The sequence below is a fragment of the Cyprinodon variegatus genome, unplaced genomic scaffold (genome assembly GCF_000732505.1).
Source record: "Cyprinodon variegatus isolate N-32 unplaced genomic scaffold, C_variegatus-1.0 Scaffold812, whole genome shotgun sequence".
Lineage (NCBI taxonomy): Eukaryota > Metazoa > Chordata > Actinopteri > Cyprinodontiformes > Cyprinodontidae > Cyprinodon > Cyprinodon variegatus.
This window is the reverse complement of record NW_015151265.1, coordinates 13,479-35,160: the sequence shown is the minus strand read 5'-3', so window position 1 is coordinate 35,160 and position 21,682 is coordinate 13,479. Positions and strand designations below refer to the sequence as shown.

At 38.6% G+C, this 21,682-nt stretch overlaps 1 protein-coding gene across 2 annotated transcripts in view; it reads left to right on the top strand.

Annotated features, from left to right (window-relative positions):
- Positions 1 to 21,406, top strand: part of lrp4 (LDL receptor related protein 4) — a 118,373-nt gene extending 96,967 nt beyond the window's left edge. The window contains exons 11-34 of one of the 2 annotated variants that reach the window (XM_015396677.1): positions 160 to 285; positions 641 to 871; positions 1,414 to 1,570; positions 2,090 to 2,307; positions 11,045 to 11,221; positions 12,814 to 12,939; positions 13,969 to 14,177; positions 14,340 to 14,421; positions 14,515 to 14,620; positions 14,705 to 14,906; positions 15,021 to 15,210; positions 15,940 to 16,071; positions 16,315 to 16,455; positions 16,545 to 16,631; positions 16,709 to 16,880; positions 17,018 to 17,180; positions 17,319 to 17,544; positions 17,689 to 17,992; positions 18,145 to 18,363; positions 18,474 to 18,608; positions 19,470 to 19,578; positions 19,948 to 20,092; positions 20,537 to 20,650; positions 21,246 to 21,406. In XM_015396677.1, the coding sequence (XP_015252163.1) occupies positions 160 to 285; positions 641 to 871; positions 1,414 to 1,570; positions 2,090 to 2,307; positions 11,045 to 11,221; positions 12,814 to 12,939; positions 13,969 to 14,177; positions 14,340 to 14,421; positions 14,515 to 14,620; positions 14,705 to 14,906; positions 15,021 to 15,210; positions 15,940 to 16,071; positions 16,315 to 16,455; positions 16,545 to 16,631; positions 16,709 to 16,880; positions 17,018 to 17,180; positions 17,319 to 17,544; positions 17,689 to 17,992; positions 18,145 to 18,363; positions 18,474 to 18,608; positions 19,470 to 19,578; positions 19,948 to 20,092; positions 20,537 to 20,650; positions 21,246 to 21,391 (3,917 nt within the window). In that variant the 3' untranslated portion in view covers positions 21,392 to 21,406. Of the gene's footprint in view, positions 1 to 159; positions 286 to 640; positions 872 to 1,413; positions 1,571 to 2,089; positions 2,308 to 11,044; positions 11,222 to 12,813; positions 12,940 to 13,968; positions 14,178 to 14,339; positions 14,422 to 14,514; positions 14,621 to 14,704; positions 14,907 to 15,020; positions 15,211 to 15,939; positions 16,072 to 16,314; positions 16,456 to 16,544; positions 16,632 to 16,708; positions 16,881 to 17,017; positions 17,181 to 17,318; positions 17,545 to 17,688; positions 17,993 to 18,144; positions 18,364 to 18,473; positions 18,609 to 19,469; positions 19,579 to 19,899; positions 20,093 to 20,536; positions 20,651 to 21,245 lie in introns of both variants that reach the window. The other variant, XM_015396676.1, reaches the window with a different exon arrangement.
- The last annotated feature ends 276 nt before the right edge of the window (positions 21,407 to 21,682 follow it).

The following is a 21,682-nucleotide window of genomic DNA, read 5'->3' as shown; positions in this document are numbered from 1 at the left end:
AGATTCAAATGTCCATCCGATCCAATCCAACTGATTCTTTTTTTCTTAATTTTGGAGGCTATTTGCATCTTCTATCTCTTTTTTAATCCCAGAGGAAATTATTGCCAAAGTCGATGGTTAATTTCTCCTTATATTTTTCTTCTTTTGTGGTCTTTCCAGATGTGGATGAATGTGCTGAAGAGGGTTACTGTAGCCAGGGCTGTACCAACACAGAGGGGAGTTTCCTGTGCCGCTGTGTTCACGGCTACGAGCTTCGGCCTGACAAGCGCAGCTGCAAAGCTCTGGGTAAAAAAATTCAGCATTATACGTTTCTCCCCTGACATATTACCACAGAAACTGAACAAGGTTTGACCTCCAATAAAAGCTGTTGTTTAACCATGATACTACTTTTTTATCCTGTTGTAACTTTATCCACTTGGAGATTTCAAGGTCTTGAGCTTATTTTGAGGCTTCTGCGGTAGATTTAGATGTGCTCCAGTGGTTGCATGCAGCAGCCCATCAATGTGCTGCAGATCAGAGTTAAATCCAGGTCCAAAGTGTCTGGAGGGAACTCATACCCTCAGCTTTGCTAGAATTACTGCCTGCCGTTACCTGACTGTTTTCCTCTGTCATCACAAATAATCACCAAATCTTTCTTTAGGTCCAGAGCCAGTGCTGCTGTTCGCCAACCGCATCGACATCCGACAAGTTTTGCCACATCGCTCAGAATACACCCTCCTCCTCAACAACCTGGAAAACGCCATCGCACTGGACTTCCATCACAGCCAAGAGCTTGTGTTCTGGTCAGATGTGACGCTTGACCGTATCATGAAGGCTAACCTCAACGGCTCAAATGTGGAGGAGGTCATCTCCACCGGTCTGGAGAGCCCTGGTGGGTGTGGCGGCTAATGGGATATGGGTTCAGCTGAGGGACAACAGAAGCATGCATCATTAATCAGTTTATTCACCTTCTCATGATACTCTACCCTACATCATTCCATCACCTCCTTCGTTTAGGAACTGAGACCTACAAGCTGATGAAAACACCAAACTTGAGATTTTTCTTTCCTTTTTTTTTCAACAGGCCTCAGTATCATTATTTAATGCAGACTAGTGTTTTTCTCTACACCTCTGTTTTCCTTTTAAACTGAATTGGTGATTTTTTTTTAATCCACCTGGTTTTGTGTTATACAGCAGCCTGTAGAATCAGACAATTTCTAGCAGGTAGAAGCGACAACTGTCTATTTGTGCAGCTAAAAACAAAGGCTCAGGACTACATGTTCAGTTCTAGAAAGACAAACGAAAGTTAGATGTTCTTCTGCTTAAAATATTTTGTTTTTCTTATTAGCAGGATATGTGGTTTACAATAGTTTTCAACAAAATACCACTATGTCATTTTAATCAAGTAAGACAATGTGTTTCTCTCTGCTTTAGGGGGATTGGCTATCGACTGGATCCATGATAAGCTTTACTGGACAGACTCTGGGACGTCCCGAATTGAAGTGGCCAATCTGGATGGAACACACCGAAAGGTGTTGTTGTGGCAGAACATGGAGAAGCCCAGAGCCATTGCATTGCACCCCATCGAGGGGTACGAGGAGACTTGCACACAGACACGCGCCATAATTCACCCCAGATGCTTTCAAAGCACACATTCATATATGCATATCCCCTCTGGACATGTCCCAGTTGTAGTGTAGCAGCAGAGCAGCGATTAAAGTTTGGCAGCACAGCATTACCCACAGGCGAGCATCTGTGTGGAAGTATTTCACAAAAGGCACAGCAGCTAACTGCGCTCTCCTGACTGGTTTCATATTGTGTGGTGGCAGGAGGAAGTTTCATTGAAGGCCCCAGTGAAATCCAAATGTGAAAAACTTACAGCCTATTGGAGAGCTCATTAGCATGGAATAATTAAAAAATGAGAGGAGTCTCTGAAGGTTAGACATAACAGATGAGTGACGATGAGGAGGACATGAGCGTTGAATGCAAAGAAAACTTGTTTTGTAGATCAGACATCTGTTGGGTCTGAAATCCTAACAACAATCAGGTTTTATGCTGGCTTCTTCTCTAAAAGCAAAAACTCACCATGAGTGTCCTTTTTTCTTCTTAGTAAGATTTACTGGACAGACTGGGGGAACACGCCACGCATCGAGTACGCCAACATGGATGGCTCAAACCGACGAGTCATTGCGGACACACACCTGTTCTGGCCTAACGGCCTTACCATCGATTATGCCAGCCGGCGCATATACTGGGTGGATGCCAAGCATCACGTCATTGAGAGAGCTGACTTGGATGGACGCAACCGCAAGGCTGTCATCAGCCAAGGTAAGCTTAGCTGCTGTTTGTTTGTTTTTTAGGCTTTGGGTGATGTAAGAACTAACCTTGACTTTTAAGACTGAAGTATGGATTGAATAGGTTTAGTTGCACTTTGTTTGATCACTGCAAATGTTTTTTTCTGGGACTAAACCTTATTCATAAAACTCCCAGACCTATTGCACTCCATGTTGTGTAATCTTTATACATTTTACACATTGAGGCACATTTCTGCACCCCTGGTATAGATGTATAAAAAGCTCTTAAATCCTTTTAATATTTGATAGCAGTAGCATAAACTCAAAGTACACTTTCACTTTTAGTGCATTTATTCAGTTAAGGGAAACAATTCCTAATAAGGAATTTCTTTTGTTTTTGTTTTTTTACATCTCCATTGCCACGGTCCTTGGCACTCTTTTTTTATTACGTTTTACTGAATTCATAAAACCTTTAAAGTAGCGATTGGTAACCCTGTTTTCTTGAGTTTAAAAGTATAATACTAGAAAGGGAACTTGTTTTTCTGAGCCTCCACTGAAAATGGAAAAGAACGTCTTACTCAGAAAAGGCAAACACATTTCAATCTTCCTAACTTAAAAATATGAAGGACTACTACTGAACTGCAAAGAAGTGATTACAAACAACTACAAAGGTTTTAATACCACCAAACCCATGATGGAACAGGCTGGCTCTACGTCTTTAGATTCTTTCCTTCACGCACAACAATAGGATGGAAAAGATAGAAGAAACATCTTCAGCAGCAAAAGCTGTGTTTCCATTAAAAATGTTCACAAAACTATGTTGGTATTATAGTAATTCCAAAGATGTTAAGTTTCACAATTGCAATATTTCCATTAAATATCAAATACAATTAAAAATGCATGTTAAAGGTGCTGTAGGAGATCTTGGAAAAACGGCTCCAGCAAGCTATATTTTTGAACATACACAACCATTCCTCTCCCTTCAGACCACCCCTCGAAACCACGCCTTCAAAACTATTTCCTTTTCAATTTCCGTCACACATCTAACATCAGTTTGTTTTTGTGCCTTGCAGCTAAATGTTAATCTAAAATATTTATTTAAATCAGCATGGAAATGGTTCTCCAGATGCGAAATCAACCTTATGCCATGGCCATGATTGTCCCCAGATTCAATTCCTTGATCAAGAACCACTGATCACCTCCAGTTTGTGAGCTAAAGAGAAGATAGCATCCAAGTGCCACCAGGTACTGGATTATCTAGAATATAGTGGATCACATGCTGGTGTACTGAAAAAAATACCACTGGACATGTATTGACCCTATAGGTGGTAGAAATTATAACAAAAAAATACATTCTTTTTATCATTGATTTATGCTTCTGTAGTAAAAGATTATTTTAACTTAAGCTTTATCAGAAGGACCAATAATTTTGTATATAATGTAGAGATCAACTGATACAGGATATATAATAACGATGCCCCTTTTTTTCCCTTTTTTCTTTATTTCTGTCTAACCAATCTTAGATATGTGCTACTGATATTTTAGGGCCCATTCCTTCCACAGATATTGCTTCTTCTTCCTCAGTTCACATGATATAAAATGTTACAGTAGTCTCAATTTAAACAAAAAAGCTACATTTAATGACAAATCACACAAAACTTTAACAATGGATGGCAAATGGAAGGAGCTTGATGTGATTTCAAAGGATGGCTGCTGAATGTACGGATGAATCGTCTAGCTCATACAAGTATCCGCCAGTATGGATACAAGAAAAAAAACACCTCAGTTTTCCAAGGTATCAGCCTGTCGATGTATTGGTCTAACTAGAATAATAAAATCAATGATATTTGTAATTTTTATCCTTCAAACCTAAAGAATAATTCAGCTTTTTTTCTATGAAAGTTAAATAAAAATGTATAGAAATTTCTACATACTTATTTATAAATCCTGAGCTGAAAGTATGAATATAGATAGTCCAACTAAGGATGCTGTAGTGAGGACAAACCATACCTTAACTCTTGACTTAATTCTGGGGTCAAGATTCAGAACAATAGGCAATAATAACAAATGGAAAAAGGAACTACTGTTCATTTTACTTAGTTTAAACAGAGTTAGATAGCAGGTGGGTTTATAGCTGCATAGAATTGCTACACTGATTAGCTCACTTTAAAACAAATGATGAATATTTTAGTCGCCAAAACACCAAATTTATACAAAATAAACACTACTAAAGGCTTGAAATCAAAACTCCCTATCCTGAATTAAAAAGAAAAACAGCAGAGATAAATGTTGTGTCCTTTGTAGGTGGTTCTTCACTTACGGTACTTTTGAAAGGGTATCAGACATGCAAAACACCACATTCTTTCATTCCTTTCTTCAAGGGTTAGGGTTATTTCATTTAATTCTAATATGATAGAAAAGGGGTCAGAATAGAGTTTAATTTCTCTGCCACTTTTTAGAAATGATCACACAGTCACATAGACGCATAAAAAGATGATCTAGCACAATATAACCGCATCCCTCCATGCTGAGTTAATTAGGGCAGTATTTCCCTTTAAAGAGCCTGCGTGTGTCTCCCAGTGAAATGCCCTGACACCAAAACCATAAATAAGAACGGAGTGCATGCCTTTGTTTATGTTGCTACTTCCTACAGAGGAATGTGTGGTGTCAATCAAGGTAGAGATCGGCTGTTTTCTTTCAAGCAGGGCACTAAGCTGATACTGACTGAATGACTCACACACACTCTCTCACTCTGTTTCTTATTATTGTAATTTTTTCCCTGTTGTTTAATCTTTCTTAAACAAAAAATATGATAATGGAGGACAAGGAGAGTCGCTGAAAAAGGAAAACCAGCCATTTCAAATTTGTCATTTAAATCATGCTATTTGAAATCCAGTTTGAAAAGAATTTTCTAATTTCACATTTTTGATTCAAATATCAAAGAGGTATTGTAAATTGTTTGTTTAATGAATTAATTAATTAATTGGTCAGACTGCCACACTTGCTTCACAAAGTGGCCAATGAGGAAGCTGGTTACTTCTGAGGAACACTGTCATTGGTTTAACTCGTTTAAAGTGTTATCAGGCATCGGAAGTGTCATGGAAAAACAATGTGGAGAGGGTAAAGCAAAAAGAGATGGAATAAGGAATTTCCTTTTTAAATGTATTGTTAGGAAAGATTTTTATTTTTTCAGATTTAGGAATTGTGGTTTTCTTTTGGAAATAGGATTTGAAATTACATTTTCAAATAGCAGGATTCGATAATGAATTAATTACTACAATTTACAAGTCCTCTTTAAAAATAACATTTAAATTTTACAATAAGAAAACACTTTTAAAATTGGATTTCTAATTGTTTGATTTAAATATCAAATTTGAAACAGCTGTTTTTCTTTTTCAGTGACTCCCCTGCTACATTTTTTAATGCTTTAACTTACTGATGCATATTGTGGATGATGCATATATTTCTTTAAGAATTTGATTGAAGATGCAGGAAAATCATTTAGAATTTTAAACCTCCCAGCTATGATTGTTCATTGATTATCTGTCAGCAGTAGTTGAAAAATAGCGCTGTAATATTTGAAAGATAAACAAAAGGACTAAAGTTGACAAAGGAACTATTCTAACTGCTTTTAATCCCTATTAGAACTCTCCTCTCCAGTTGGATGAATGAATCCTTGCTGTTCATTTTAAACCCATTCTACCTCCCACAGTTTTGAGTCTATGGCTTTTAAATGCTTACTGCCACGAAGCAGTCAGAGATTAATCTTGTTTTGGTAGGATTTGAATCATTCAGGAACCTGCTGTTGTGATTGGTGAGAATCTGTATCCCCACATAGCAGCCATGGCTCCCTTTTCAACTGCAGGAAAAGCAACTGCTCAGATTTATGGGGGATAAGTGAATAAAAATGTTTTTTTTTTTCTGTAAAATGGAAACGCACAAAAAGTCAGCTTAGGAAGATTAAGTGTTCCTATACATATAGTTGAGACAGTTCTTGTATCTGTAGCCACAGTAGGCTGAGACATCATTATTGAAATAGCTGATTAACTAATCAACTGCTATTCAACTAGATTTTCTGTGCCTCTTTTCTCTATGATTCGTTACTGGAGAAATAAAGGCCTCTCTAAATGTTGTGTTAAACTATTACTTGCAGAATGTGCCTGTTTTAAAGTCAGTTTTGCTTCAGCAAAGGTTTGTTTTCTCTGTGTATATCAGGCTTAGTCAAGCTCCAGAAAGTTTGAGGCAGAACCATGTGTTGGAACGCTTTATCTGGGCTCTGAACTGGAACTTTGTCTAACAGTGATACGGCCTTGTTCAGATAATTTTTTACAAATCTGTTTTGAAGCCATATAATCCATCCATGCCACATGTGTCAAAATGACCTATAGCTCTGGAGTGTTTCTGATGAAGTGAAAGACCGCAGAAGCCCATTGGTGTTATCAGGAGTGTTAAACAGTGAGAAGAAAGAGAAGGACAGGGGAAATGTTTGATGTGGGTGTGTTTGCAGGCCATCATTCCTGTGAGCTCTTCTTAATGATGTGTGCTTCGAGGATAAAAGGCTGTAATTGGCCCTGTCCTTCCTCCACAGCTTGTTTGCTCAGACAACACAGGACAAATGGGACGTTTTCCTTTTGTGAGCCTGTGTGCGAGAGGGTGTGTGTGGTTATACTCTGAGCTGCTGTGCCCAGGAATGTTAACGAGCACTCATCCTCCTGCACCTATAGATCTGCATGTGGGTTTGGATGTCTATGTGTGCGTGAGAGCCGGCTGGATGTGGGCCAGCCCACCCGTGGTGGGTGTCACAGATGGTGGCGCTATCAAGCCTGCACACCTGTTCAGCTGGATGTGGAAGGACAGGAAGGGAGAGGACAGTCTAGATGTCTGTAGTAGTTTGATTCACTAACTTAGTTATTTTTTGCTTTGTCGTGATCAAACTGTAAAATCTGTCTCATATTGATGCCGAAAATATATATAAAAGGGAATTCACATGGAGGAATGCAAATAAATCTGGGAAAAGGCATAAAAACACATTGCAGTTGTTATTACTCTTGTTTTGTAACATTTATGGTGCCACTTTGGTTTCTTCATTTCCTATTTTTGTTGGAGGATTAAACCAAAGCATTTTTTTGTAATACACTGGAGTACATTGGTAGAAAAGTTGGCTGTTGATTATTCTTTTAGAAATATTCCTTTTGATTAAGATTCTTCACATCAGAGGAACATTATCCAAAAGAGAAATGAAATTCACAAATAAAATATTCAATAAAGATAACTCCAGACTTTTCTATCATCCTTTTCTCCAGCCCTCTTCATTTCAAATGCTCTTCAAGCAAAGTTCAGCTTATTTTGTTGAGACGTGAGAGGACAGCTTTGTGCCACATGTAGGTTAATGGAGACATATTTTTAAAGGGTTAGTGAAAGGTTTGATTTCCTGTCCACATGCAGCTGCTCATCCAGCTGTCCCAGAAAAGCAGGGTGTGGAGAGGACAGAAAAGAAGGTGACAGTGTTGGATCTATGTGTCTTCATAGGCAACGTTCTCATTGCAGCATGAAGTGACCCAAATCCAATTTTTTATTTTATTTTTTGCCCATATGCAACCTTTATCTGATCTTTTCTTGGCAGTTTTCCTATGCGACCTTGGCCACTTGGCTAAGTGGTCCGTACGATTCTGGTCTTTTCAATTGCGACATGCGTCTGAACGCCCGGGCTGAACGTCATTAATACTCAACAAAGGTCAATATTCTGCATCTTGCTACGCAGATGCGAGAACAAAAACAACCATGGCAGACCATAATGCAGAGAGCAGTCTTTATTTTCAACCCTCTTGAAGTTTTTATTGTTAATGCTCTGGCTTAGGTTGGGAAAGAAAAGAAGGGCCGCTAGATGCCTTCCAGCACTAATATACATGTTGACTTCCGTAAACACAGAGCGTGCACAGATCCTTTATGTTGGACTTTTATTTTTTTTAAGTTGTCTGAAGGCGTTTCGCGCAGAAGATCACATACAGGTCGCATTTATTTGGCTATGTTAACAACCACGCAAAAGAACCAGATTTCACACAAAAATTGGAACTGAGCATTAAGGCCTGCAGTGTGAATGTAGCCGTAGATGCTGATGACTAAAGGGACATAGGGTGCTCTGTTGTTTCAATTGTGTTGCTTCCAGATCAAAGAAATACATGTATTTTATCAGTATCACTTCACACTTGTAGCTGGACTTGATTGGGGGGTTTAGGGAAGAAGAAATGCATTGGTTAGCTTCTGTTATGTTAACTGATGTTATGATCAAATATATTTTATTGTAAAGACTGAAAAGTTTAAGATGTTAATAGCTCAAGTGTTTTGTTTCAATATTTTTACCTAAATTGGGTTCATTCCTCTGTACGCCTGGTGGATAAATCAAACGTTTTATCTTGCAAAACTGAAACAAAGAGATCGTTGTCTTGCATGCGAGTACAAACAGTCATCCTGGTTCTTGTAACTCATTATCATTTCAGTTTTCCTCCTGCTTTAGCCATTTACTAATTGACATTTATGTTGTGTCGTAAAACACTGTCATTAAACAGGCCGTGTTGTTTTGAAAAGCTAAGCACCAGTATGCCCGCCTCAGTCACAGCAGCTCTGTGAAAGAGAACTCAATTTTTCCATCCATTCAGCAAACCCAACAAACTGCTTTTTTTAGCTACAGCTTAGGTTGAGGTTTAGGACAGAGGAAGAAAAACAAAATTAATTTTAACCACCTCTTTGAAACGGTCCACTACAGGGGTTGGCATGTTTTGTTCCCTTCCCTCCTTTGGTCGGGAGTCTGTTGACAGTCCAAATCAGGCATTTATATAATTGAAAGAATTAACTGCAATTCAAATTCCAAAATCTAAACTTTGACTGGGACCAACTGGTTCATTAATATGCTTTGATATTGTTTCTTTTTTTTGTGTGCTCTGGCAGTATTTCTTTAGTCTTTTTTCCTTCTACAAAAGGAACCCGTTGATATACCCTACAGAATAGGACACCCCCTTTAAGCCAATATAGCTAGTAATGTTTGCACCCATGGGCCTTTGCTATGTATTGAGTCATGTCAACAAAAACCTGCTGCTCTCATGGGGAATGAAAGCATGAATCAATAACAAATGTGGTTGTAGTAAACTTATTTCTTCTCTGATTTAAATAAACTATGGCTGAAATTAAAGCTGAGAAAATTGCTGATATTATAATGCATCAAAATATATGTATATTTTCTAAAGATAAATTCATAGGCTGTGTAGAAATGCAAATTCATGTGTTGACCGACTAGCCAGCTGCTGTATAAGAATAATGTCAAGTGTTTTTAATAGCTCAAGATATCTGGTTATATTTATTGCATCAGTTTGTTTGTTTTTAGCCTTGATGAGATGCTGAGATCACCTCCTGTTTTGGGAGGGAGGCTGTCAGACAGAGCTGAGCAGAGAAGCAGACATTTGAACTGGTTAAGAGGAGCAGAGAAAGGGAGAATGAAGAAGAAAGCTCTCCTCTGCAGTAAATATTTGTTCCTAATGGATTATTTTAAGGCAAACACTAGTGGCCAAAAGTCAAAACATATGCAGCATATCTAACTTCAAATATATTTAAGAAATGCTAAAATATCCAGGAATTCAGATTCTGTGAACCCTTCATAAACTCCTCCAATAAACAGCAAACCAAGAAGTATTGATTTTCTTGTGTTATAATATTTTATTCCACCTTTTTTTAAGCTGTTTTTAAAAAAATCAATTTCAGTATTTTAAACTACTTTTTTCCATTTATTTTTTGCATATAACATTTCTTGTCAATTACATTTCCAAAAGTTTATAAAAAAAACTGTTTTGTGTAGCAGCCCTAACTCCATATATAGCAATAGCTCCTCTTGTGCACGCCGTAGTCACGTGATCTCTGATCCATCCGATAATATCTCTAAATAATATGCTGCAATCAGCTGGGTCTCTTTCAATAGAAAATCTTTAACCAATCCATCTATATGATCATAAAGATAATGGGTTGTATATTAGCGCCATACAAATAACATGAATTGAGGATTGTTTAATATGACTAGATCACTTTTTTCTTTGTCTCCCTGTTTAGCTTTTGGTTAATTGGATCTCTTTTAGCTTTGGTGAAAATGCTTAAAAGGCAACATTACTCATGTGTAAACTAACGGATTTAAAATGGTGGTTTCCTTGCGCTAACTAGATCATCTGACCCAAATAACCTCAGATTTGTAACTGTTCCACAATTGAAAGCCAAATACAATCTATACATACCTTGTTAGGCTGTGGAGAAAACCTGGGATCAATTACTGTTGAGATTAGGATCTTACATAAATCCTTACACTGGCAGACCTAAAAAAGAAATGGCCATTATTCGTCTCATTGTGTTCGGTTGAAGGTTTTTCTTTGATCTTGCAGTTGGATTTTGGACAGAGAGGTCAGATTATGAGCGCTCCTTGGTTTTGGATGCATTGTCCACAATAGAAGTGGCTTTGGGCCAGATGAGAGGCTGAGTAATTGAAAACAGTTCTGTGCATGGACAGCATGATATCATTCAAGTCCACAATACTGGATAGGGTGATATTTAGAGTTTTGTTTGAAAGGGTGAATTGGAGCAGCATGCAGGGGTGTTTTTGTGCTAACCTAACCAAACAGCTTTATGCTTTTGTTTGTGTATCTTATGAATAACATTCCATCAAAAACAATTTTTATCAATAAATATTCTTTAATGATTCTTTTATTTACATTTTTTTACTTAATCTTCCTGTTTAGGTCTTCCTCATCCATTTGCCATCACGGTTTTTGAGGACAGCCTCTACTGGACTGACTGGCACACCAAAAGCATCAACAGTGCCAACAAATTCACTGGTAAAAACCAGGAGGTCATTCGCAATAAGCTCCACTTTCCCATGGACATCCACACCCTTCACCCACAGAGGCAGCCTGCAGGTCAGTACACAGTTTTAATAGAAACCGTATGGAAATGTTTCATGCATGATTTTTACCGGGTAACATGATGCATTGCATGGAGAGGAAACCAGCAAAAGCAGCTCCTTTAATTAGTTTCTAAAAATAATTCAAATCAGTTCATCATAATTATACCACAGTCACTGAGAATTCATTGATCTTAACTGGAGTGCTTTATTTTTGTGTTTACACACACCTAGTTCAGCAAATTTAATCACCACGATATGGGTGTCACCATAGCAATGCTTAAAGCAGCCGATTCAGATGAACATATTTTACAGGTGAACATGAGGCATGGATTATGAGGTGAATTTTAATATTTTTGACCGAAACCAAACATTTGATGAATGGGAAGAGGAGGAGAGCAGACAAGAACAGGAAATGCATTAATACAGGGAGTTAATGAAGGAGGAGTCAAATAAGAGCGAAGATGAGAAAGTACTTCCTATTCCCAAACAGAGTAAGCAAGTTTAGCAAATGAAATGAACACATTTTTAACCTGTGAGACCATGATGTAAGTTATTAAAAAATTTGAAGCTGTGTTTTTCACGGTGTTAATGCACCCCGAGTCGTGCATTAAAACAGTGTAATGCACAGCTCCTCGATGTTTACACTTTACTTATATTGTTTAAATTCAAGAAATGTGTCTAATACGTACTATAGAAGTATAATAGTGAGCACAAGGCAGTTAAGAGAGTTACTCTTGAAGGTTACACCATACATTTTTTCAATAACTAAAAAAAATCCCTCATTTTCTCATTCTACCAGCAGAGAGAGAATCAGATTAAAACTAGATGTTATTTTGTAAAACCCCTGTCTTCACTAGGTTTAGCTGCGGTACCTTTTAATAAAGTAAAGTTAAAAAAGAGGATCACTGTTCTAAAGACATCTTTGTTCACAGCTTAAATCATAAGATGAAGCAGGTGTCATATAATTCCTAATAGGAACATATATCAATAAAGCATCAAGAGTCAATTGGAAGTCTTGGGGTATTAGTGCATGAATTGGGCACTTGTCTCACCAACATAAAATATTCCCATAGTAGTTTTATATAATGTTGTGAACTGGTCACTTGTAAAGTCTTTTTTTGACATCACAGCATAGAGTCGTGTTCTTTGATAACAAACCTTTGCTACTCTTGTCACGCAGCCAAGAGACAGTTTTCTTTTGTACGGATGACAACACTCTTATAGTCTGACCCCAGAATGAACTCTGAGCTGCCTGTTTACAGAGGGAGGTCTGACACTCATGTTTTTGCTTTAAAGGATGTTCTGTCAGTCACTCTAGCTCATGTTGGTGTTAAACTTAATCGCTAAATAAATTTAAAGCTCAAGAGGCCAAACTGACACTGTGGCACACCATCATCAAATAAGGACTTGGCTTTTAGAGTTCTTTAGTTATGGCCCTTCAGATGAAGGGAAGCGTCACTAAATAGACTATTTTGTTGTTGCTAACTTGTGCGTCAATCAAAAAACCAAAAAGAAATCTATGAAGACATGATGGAAGGTTAGCAAACATAGTCCTGAAGAAAAGTGCAAAAATTTGAATGTATTTTGGGACTTCTTCTCTTTCAGGAGGCAGAAATCGCTGTGGATCAAACAATGGAGGCTGCAGCCACCTGTGCCTCCCCAGCAACAAAACCTACACCTGCACTTGTCCCACCGGCTTTAAAAAAGTGGACAACTACATGTGTTCCGACAGTAAGTCTATTAATCACTGCATGTGTCACAGAGCTTCCTATCCTGTTAATAAAGCCATAAACTCGCACCCTGAAAAAAGTCGCAATCATCCAGACATGCGTGTTAAGTTGCCTTTAACTGGAACCATAATCTTAGGTAAAAGATTTGAAGTTCTGGCATCCTTACACACGATCAAGAACTGTTTAAAAAAATTATTATTATTGGTAGTAAGGTTTAATACCTCTGCCTCATTACTGGGTCTTTTAAGGTGAAATGATCCAAATTATATGGCCAAATAAACAGAAAATTACCCATATCAAAATTGTTTTTCTAAACAATATATACACATTGTTTCTTCTTTTTACAGTGTGAGATTTTGCTCTTCACATAAAAAAATAATTAAAAAAAATTTGCCATCCTTAATCACCAAAACCTAGAATAACTGAACATGAAGCTGAGAGTGTTGGAATTAGTAGATTTGATAACTAGGACGGTGACTAATGATGAGAAAAGAAATGATGCAAGATAGTTGTTTTAGTCTTTTGCCACCTTCTTCGTCTTGACAGTTTTATCCTGAAACAATCCATGCTGTGGAAAAAGTCAGAAGAGATAATCCTGTAACAGCCACATAATTGGATCAGCCTGAGAGCTGAGGTGTGATCTGCAGACAAAGGAAGAAATTAAATTTTAGAAAACAAATGAGCATGCAGAAAATAAGACTTCTGTTTATGTATATGTTAAACATTTTTTGACATCTTAATCTACCTCAATGAATGATGACCTAAAATAAATATTACTTAACTAAATTTTCAAAAAAATATTCTACTATTAACCATTTTTGCAACTTGAATAAGACCTCATGTCCCTTTTTTAAACACCCCTTTGCTATTTTTCTTTAATTATGTTATGATTGATTATCTAACAGTTTGATTACATCTTCGATTCAAGAGCTACTGGATGTCTGTGTGGTGTTGCTGTTGTTGTTATGTTTATTGTTAACCTCACTGTTAAACCTAGAAGACTGACAGAAGACCTTTGGTCTTTAATCAGGTCTTGACAAGTTCCTGCTTTTTGCCCGAAGGACGGACATCCGACGAATCAGCTTTGATACGGAGGATATGTCCGATGATGTCATCCCCCTGGCCGATGTGCGAAATGCTGTGGCGGTGGACTGGGATGACAAAGATGGCTACATTTACTGGACAGATGTCACTACTGACTCCATCAACAGAGCGCTGTGGAACGGCACCAAGCAGGAGGTCTGTAACATTTGAAACTTCCATGTGTGTCTCTCTCCATCTCAGTGATGCAATCAGTGAGAACAGCTGCAGAGGACAAATTAAATGTATGCAATACCTCCATCTGCTGGAGGTGTTCTTAAATTACATCAAGTGATTCCCTCCTGGTTTCTTCTTCTGTAGGTGGTGGTGGATACAAGCCTGGAGAGCCCTGCAGGCTTGGCAATTGATTGGGTGACCAACAAACTGTACTGGACTGATGCTGGTAAAATGCCTCACATTGTTTCCTAATAATCTGCAAACCAGTAGCATGAGAGGGCATTTTGTGGAATTATTGTTGTTCTTCTCTTTGTGCCAGGTACGGATCGTATCGAAGTTTCTAATGCCGATGGCAGCATGAGGACGGTGCTGATCTGGGAGAACCTGGATCGACCCAGAGACATTGTAGTTGACCCAACTGGAGGGTAAGAACATTGACCAGATTAAAAGTGTTTTGTTTTTATTCCAGATGTCATGTAGAACTTCTGAATGTTTTCCTGTTGTGTTAGTTTCATGTACTGGACTGATTGGGGAGCCAACCCAAAGATTGAGCGTGCAGGGATGGACGCCTCCAATCGGATTGTCATAATCTCTTCCAATCTGACATGGCCTAATGGACTCGCCATTGATTACGAGACCAGACGTTTGTACTGGGCCGATGCAGGCATGAAAACTATTGAGTATGGCAACTTTGACGGCTCTGACAGACAGGTAACATATGGCTATTTTTTGGAAAATGTAAATTTATATACACTTTTCAACCACATATGTTTTAGTAACATCAGTGGTTGAACCTGTTTTCCTAACTTTCCACTTTGTTTTTAGGTTTTGATAGGCAGCCAGCTGCCCCATCCCTTTGGCCTAACTGTACATGAGGACAAGCTGTACTGGACAGATTGGCTGTCCAAGAGTATCCAAAGTGCTGATAAACTGACTGGATTGGGCCGCCATACGCTGGCTGAAAACTTGGAAAACCTTATGGATATTCACATGTTCCATCGGCATCGGGAAACAGGTCAGTATTTTTTTTTTATCTCTCTAATAACAATTGCTGCAAAGTTAGAGTATCTTGAAGCAGTTTTGTGCTATGTGCTTTTTTTGTTTTTTAACTATTTTACTTAACTATTCTTGATTGTCATTGTTAGAGCTACAGCTAAACATCAATCTGTTAGAATTTACTTTGGAGAGTTTAATGTAAAGATGTAAAACAAGAACAAAGTGAAACCACAACCATTTTGAATGTTCCCAAAGAGTTCTAATATTAATACAGATTATTTTGAATTTCCCTCTTAATGAAACATTGTTAAATTCTAAGATTTTTTTTAATTTTTTTTTATTAAAATATACCAATTGGCTTCTAAAAGTTATTTCCAGAACCATTTCTAAGCAATGTAATTTTTTGGAGGTCTCATTGCTTTCATTTTTATATGTTTTTATGTTTATTGTTCTCTGACATTGTTATCCTTTACAAGAACGTTCCCACATTGCTTAAAGGGGCTGCATCATTTTAGGAATGTACTAACTTGTAATTTAGGCTTTCTACACCTTAATACCACATTCCGTTGTGTAGTTTTCTTTTTTTTTTTTTACATTTTGCGCTGTTATTCACATATCTGGTTTGTAAATGCAGAAAAAAGTGAAACCTTGTTTGTACTTTACCCTTATTGAAGTGTATTTCTACTGAGCATATATCTTAAATAGGTCAGGTTTTGATAGTATATCTGCTTGTACAATCTTTCCGTAGTGCATAACCCGTGTGCTGTGAATAATGGAGGATGTAGCCACCTCTGTCTCTTGGCGCCTGCACCCAAAGCTTCCAGCTGTTCCTGTCCCACAGGCATCAATCTACAGAGTGATGGGAAGACCTGCACACCTGGTACAGAAAACCCTCTGTTTACATTCTAAAAATACTTACGTAAAGAGCTTCTGTTTGGATTTTCACTGTGGATAAATATTAGGAAAGATAATTCACATATTTTATTAATCATGATATTTTTATACTTTGTTCTTTAACGTACGATCTAGGTAAAGTATATCTGAAAGGACTGTAAAATAAGAAAACAACAGTAACAGCAAAAGGCTAGTTAAATAGAGAATATGTGTTTTGACGTGTGTGCAGGTATGAGCAGCTTCCTTATCTTTGCTCGGAGAACAGACATCAGGATGGTTTCTCTTGACATTCCATATTTTGCTGATGTGGTTCTGGCCGTCAATAGCTCAATGAAAAACACTATTGCTATCGGAGTTGATCCCAAAGAAGGTTTGAACATCCTCCTAATTTTTCAAACAGCAAATCTATGTGTAGTAGACATTAAAGTTGTTTATTTGTTATGTGTTTGCCTTTTGCAGGTAAAGTTTATTGGTCTGACAGCACACTGAAGAAAATCAGCAGATCAAACATCAATGGAACAGCCCATGAAGACATCATATCCACAGGTTTGGGCAAACAGCACAAACAGTGGTCAGACATCTCTCTATCATGATGTGGTTACTTGAGCTTCTTGTCTCTGCAGGGTTGGTGACGACGGATGGATTGGCTGTGGATGCCGTCGGCAGGAAGATTTACTGGACTGATACTGGAATCAACCGTATTGAAGTTGCAAACCTGGATGGCTCAATGAGAAAAGTTCTTGTGTGGCAGAACCTTGACAGTCCCCGTGCGATAGCCCTCTACCATGAAATGGGGTGAGAAAGAAGGACTATTAAGCGTTCAGCTGTTTATATTTACTCCTTTCTGTGAGAAGCTCTATTAGGTATTCAGAATCTTCTTTGATTATTTTCCTGACGCTCCATTCCTTGTTTCGTTTGTGTTTGCTTTCCAGTTACATGTACTGGACCGACTGGGGAGAACATGCTAAGCTAGAACGCTCAGCTATGGATGGATCTGACCGTGTGGTCCTCATAAATAATAACCTGGGCTGGCCTAACGGCCTGGCTGTTGACACAGCTGGATCACAGTTGCTGTGGGCTGACGCTCACACTGAGGTCAGCCTAAAAGCACAGATTTATTTTTTGTCATATGATTTAATGTGCTAACCACCCAGTTCACAGTTTTTAGGATTCTTCATAAAATGATAGACTATAATGACACTGTTGTAAGCAAAGTAATCCTTCTCATTTTAGCGTATTGAGGCAGCTGACCTTAACGGGCAAAACCGACGCACCCTTGTAACTCCCGTCCAACACCCCTATGGTTTGACCCTTCTGGGGTCCCATATCTACTGGACCGACTGGCAGAGCCGTAGCATCCAGCGAGCGGACAAGAACACAGGGGCCAACACCATTACAGTCCGAGCAAATCTGCCAGGCCTGATGGACATCCAAGCTGTGGACAGAGAGAGGCCACTCGGTAGGACATGAGGATCAGGCGTTGATTTTTTCCCAGAAGGGTTTATAGGGATAAAGCCCAGAGGAATGAATTCTGTCTGCAACAATTGGTTATTGGGTGCAGCTTTAATTCCCTTCTCAGTTGTTCTCTCTGATTCTTTTTTAGGTTTTAATAAATGTGGCAGGAGGAATGGAGGGTGCACACACCTGTGTCTGCCTCGTCCAAACGGCACTTCCTGCGCATGTCCCACCGGCATTCAGCTGAAGGGAGATGGCAGGTCATGTGAAGATTCCCCAGAGACGTATCTGATCTTCTCTAACCGGGTCAGTGTGCGCAGAATCTCCCTGGACACGAGTGACCACACCGATGTGCATGTGCCAGTTCCTGAGCTGCACAATGTCATCTCACTTGATTACGACAGCGTTGATGGAAAACTTTATTACACCGACGTCACCCTGGATGTTATCAGGTGAAAAATGTGTTAAATCTTTTTCGTTTTTGTTGAAAGGCAATGGTTTGGGGATTTTCATATTTAACAACAAATGGAGAATAAAAGGGACATGTTGCCGTAAGTTATGAGTGTTAACCTGGTTGCTTTTTTATTTTTTTCCCTTCTTATAGGAGGGCAAATCTAGATGGCAGTGGAATGGAAACAGTTATCAGTCAGGGCCTAAAGACAACAGATGGACTGGCTGTGGACTGGGTGGCTAGAAACATGTATTGGACCGACACTGGACGCAACACCATTGAGGTGGCACGCCTGGACGGGACTTGCCGCAAAGTCCTGGTCAACAACAGTTTGGATGAGCCACGAGCTATAGCGGTGTTTCCAAGCAAAGGGTAAGAGTGGAGATTTTTTGAATAACAGTTTGTTAGATCATATTTTGTATATTTTTAGAAAATCATCTGGCATAAAGTGAAGTTTGGATTGTCCTGCCGTCTTTCTACAGGTTTCTCTTCTGGACTGACTGGGGGCACATTGCGAAGATTGAGAGATCTCATCTCGATGGATCTGACCGAAAAGTCCTCATCAATACGGACCTGGGATGGCCCAACGGCCTCACGCTGGACTATGACACCAGGAGGTTAGAGCAAGCAGATAAAATACTTTAATGGCGGGTTTTAGTCCAGACAGCAAAATATGAATAACTGCCCCTTCATCATAGCATCTGTCCGGGGTGGAATATATTAGGCAGCAAGGAAACAAATGTTCCTAAAAGCCACTGTGTTTAAAAGTAGCAAAAATGGGTCAGCATAATCAATCATACTTGACTGATGATTTAATAGGTTAGAGCATTTCAAACCTAACGTATTAACTGAGGTGCTGTGGATCTGTCTGTTAAAGTCAGGCAGGAGGGTGGACCTTTATGGTCCAGCTGAAAAACCAGACACTGTGGCTTGCTGTGTTGGAGAAGTTTATGCTAGTTCTGATCAGGGCTGGAAGATTAATCAATATAATTGATTTAAAAATGAAATTTTCAGTAGATTGTTTTTTGGGTTTTTTTCAATGAACGATATGAATTTTTTTTTTTTATGGAGATTTTTTCTTTGCCACCAATGCACTTCTTGGTTTTCCATAGCTAAGTGACATCAGTTCATCCCTTTCTGCTCTTAGATGTGTACTGATAAAGTACACATCTGATGTGTAACCCTACAAGCTGCAAATATTTAGTTGTTTTTTTTTGTTGTGAAATATTATTATTTTTACATGTTTAACAGCTGGACTTGTGTCGCCTATTAAATGAAGGTCACCTCCCAGAATGGATATTTGAAAAAAAAAAAACTAGGCTTATGTCATTTCTTTTTCTTATTATGAAACTTGAGGGAGAAAAAGATTTATTAGTCTGATTTGATGGGAAACAGATCAGATATTACATTTTAAGCCCTTTAGCCCATAGTATTTAATAGTATAGTATTTTTTTATGACGTGTTGATTCTCTTTGCAGGATCTACTGGGTAGATGCTCACTTGGACAGGATTGAGAGCTCAGACCTGAATGGAAAGCTGCGTCAGGTCCTCGTTAATCCCGTGCAGCACCCTTTCGCTCTAACTCAGGTACTCTCCTTAACCCCCCTGCCCCGTTAGCTGGGCTGTGAATCACAGGGCTGACCCTCCCTCATGGCTGCCTCCTCCACTCACCTGCTCTCTATGGCTCATCGGCTCACCGTGTGATTCTCATTGTTGCCTCTTCGTCCTCCAGCTCATATCGAACTCATTCAACTTTACCATTTCGTCTACTTTCCTTCCACTCATTTTTCTTCCTCCTCTCTCTCTCTCTCTCTTTATCTCCCTCCCCTGTTCCCCTTCCCTTTCTTTCCCTCACCCCTTGCTCCTTGTCTGTGTTTTTTCCTCCTCTCTTCTCCCCCGTTTCCCCAGTCGAAGCCGGTGTCCTCCCCTCTAACCCCTTTCTCCCGACTCTCGCAGCAAGACCGCTGGATCTATTGGACGGACTGGCAGACTAAGTCCATCCAGCGGGTGGATAAACACACTGGCCGAAATAAGGAAACTGTGCTGGCCAATGTGGAGGGTCTGATGGACATCATAGTGGTATCTCCACACAGACAGACAGGTAAGGCATTTATCTCGGTTATATGGGAGACATTAAAACCTCTTCATTGGTTTGTAGTGTTTTTTTTTTTTTTGTCTAAAATTATGAACCAGAAGTTCTAACAGGAATATAGTGCCATCTACTGGTCAAAAACTATTTCTACTGATGACACAGCTTAGAAGGTAACCTGTAGGAACATTCAAAGCATTTTCTGCATAAAACATAAAACTATAGCAGATTCATGTAAACTTGTTTAATCCAGTTATGGAACTTAAAATCTCATGGTATTTGGGTTCTCAGAATAATTTTAAATGCCTTTTTGTTTTAGAGTAAATCTCTTTCTTCCCTAGAGGTGATATTTGTTCCAGGAAAACTGCTGCCTTCACTTTGTAAAAGGAGCAAAAACCAAGATATTGATTTTCAAATAATCCATTTATGCCGCTTGTTCTCCTTCCTTTCCATTAGGTACTAATCTGTGTGGAATAAATAATGGCGGCTGCACTCACCTCTGCTTCGCCAAGACCAACAGTTTTGTCTGTGCCTGTCCGGATGAACTGGATGGGCGTCCCTGTTCTACTGGTTAGTTTTCTCTGTTACCATTTGCAGGGACTCACACCTTTCAGGGTGTGATTTGAAATCGGAATGTCTTTACACTTGTGCTAACAGAGAGTGCATTACAACATTACATTTATGACTCAAAAACATGATAAAATATATCAATAATGTTGCTTAGATTTTTTTTTTTTTTTTGTTCAGTGCCAGCATTTAGTATATTTTTTTAATAGAAAAAATAAGTCCTTCCCCACTTCAAACATGAAATCAGAAACACTGTACTAACTGTACAGTTTATAATAGAAAAATGTAAAACGATGAAAACGTGACTTCAGTCATATTCATATGGGGCTCCCATGCACTGTTCAAGTTCCATGTATACTGCGCACATGTCTCCGCTAGTGAGTGTCCTAACCAGACAAATTTACTATTGCATTATATGTTATATAATACTACAGAGTTTCATAAAATACAAACAGCTATGAATAATTAACTTTCTAGGCTACGATTTAAGATGCCATTTGTTTAAAAAGGAGGGTTTATATTAGATAACCACAGATGGAAAGAAGAGCACTAGTGTTTTTCTGAATACTCTGATTCTTATGTGGATACGCTTGTTTAGTTCCAGGTTACATCCCCACTTCTCCTACCAAAGATGCCAGCAGTACTCCTGTTCCCAGAAAGATCCCCAATGGACCTACAGACACGCCAAAAAGGGGACCCTCTCTGAATAAGTATGTTTGTTTGATAATTATCTCTTTTAATTAAATGTACTGTTATGGAAAAATATTTACTAATCAAAAACAAGATATTTAGTAAAGCTTCTAATGTGTTAAATTGAATATGAATACCTGTTATATAACATAAATGGAGAATTGGAGGCCTATGAATAATTTGAAATAAAAAATAATTGGGTAATGGCAGTGCTTGGTCCATATCGCTTTCACTGACGTAACAGCTATCACTGGTTCGAGTCCAAAACCAGATACTTTCTAATAGCGCAATCTTTCCAATAAAGATGCGTTTGGCTCTTGGTTCAGAAGCATCCAAGTTAGACTC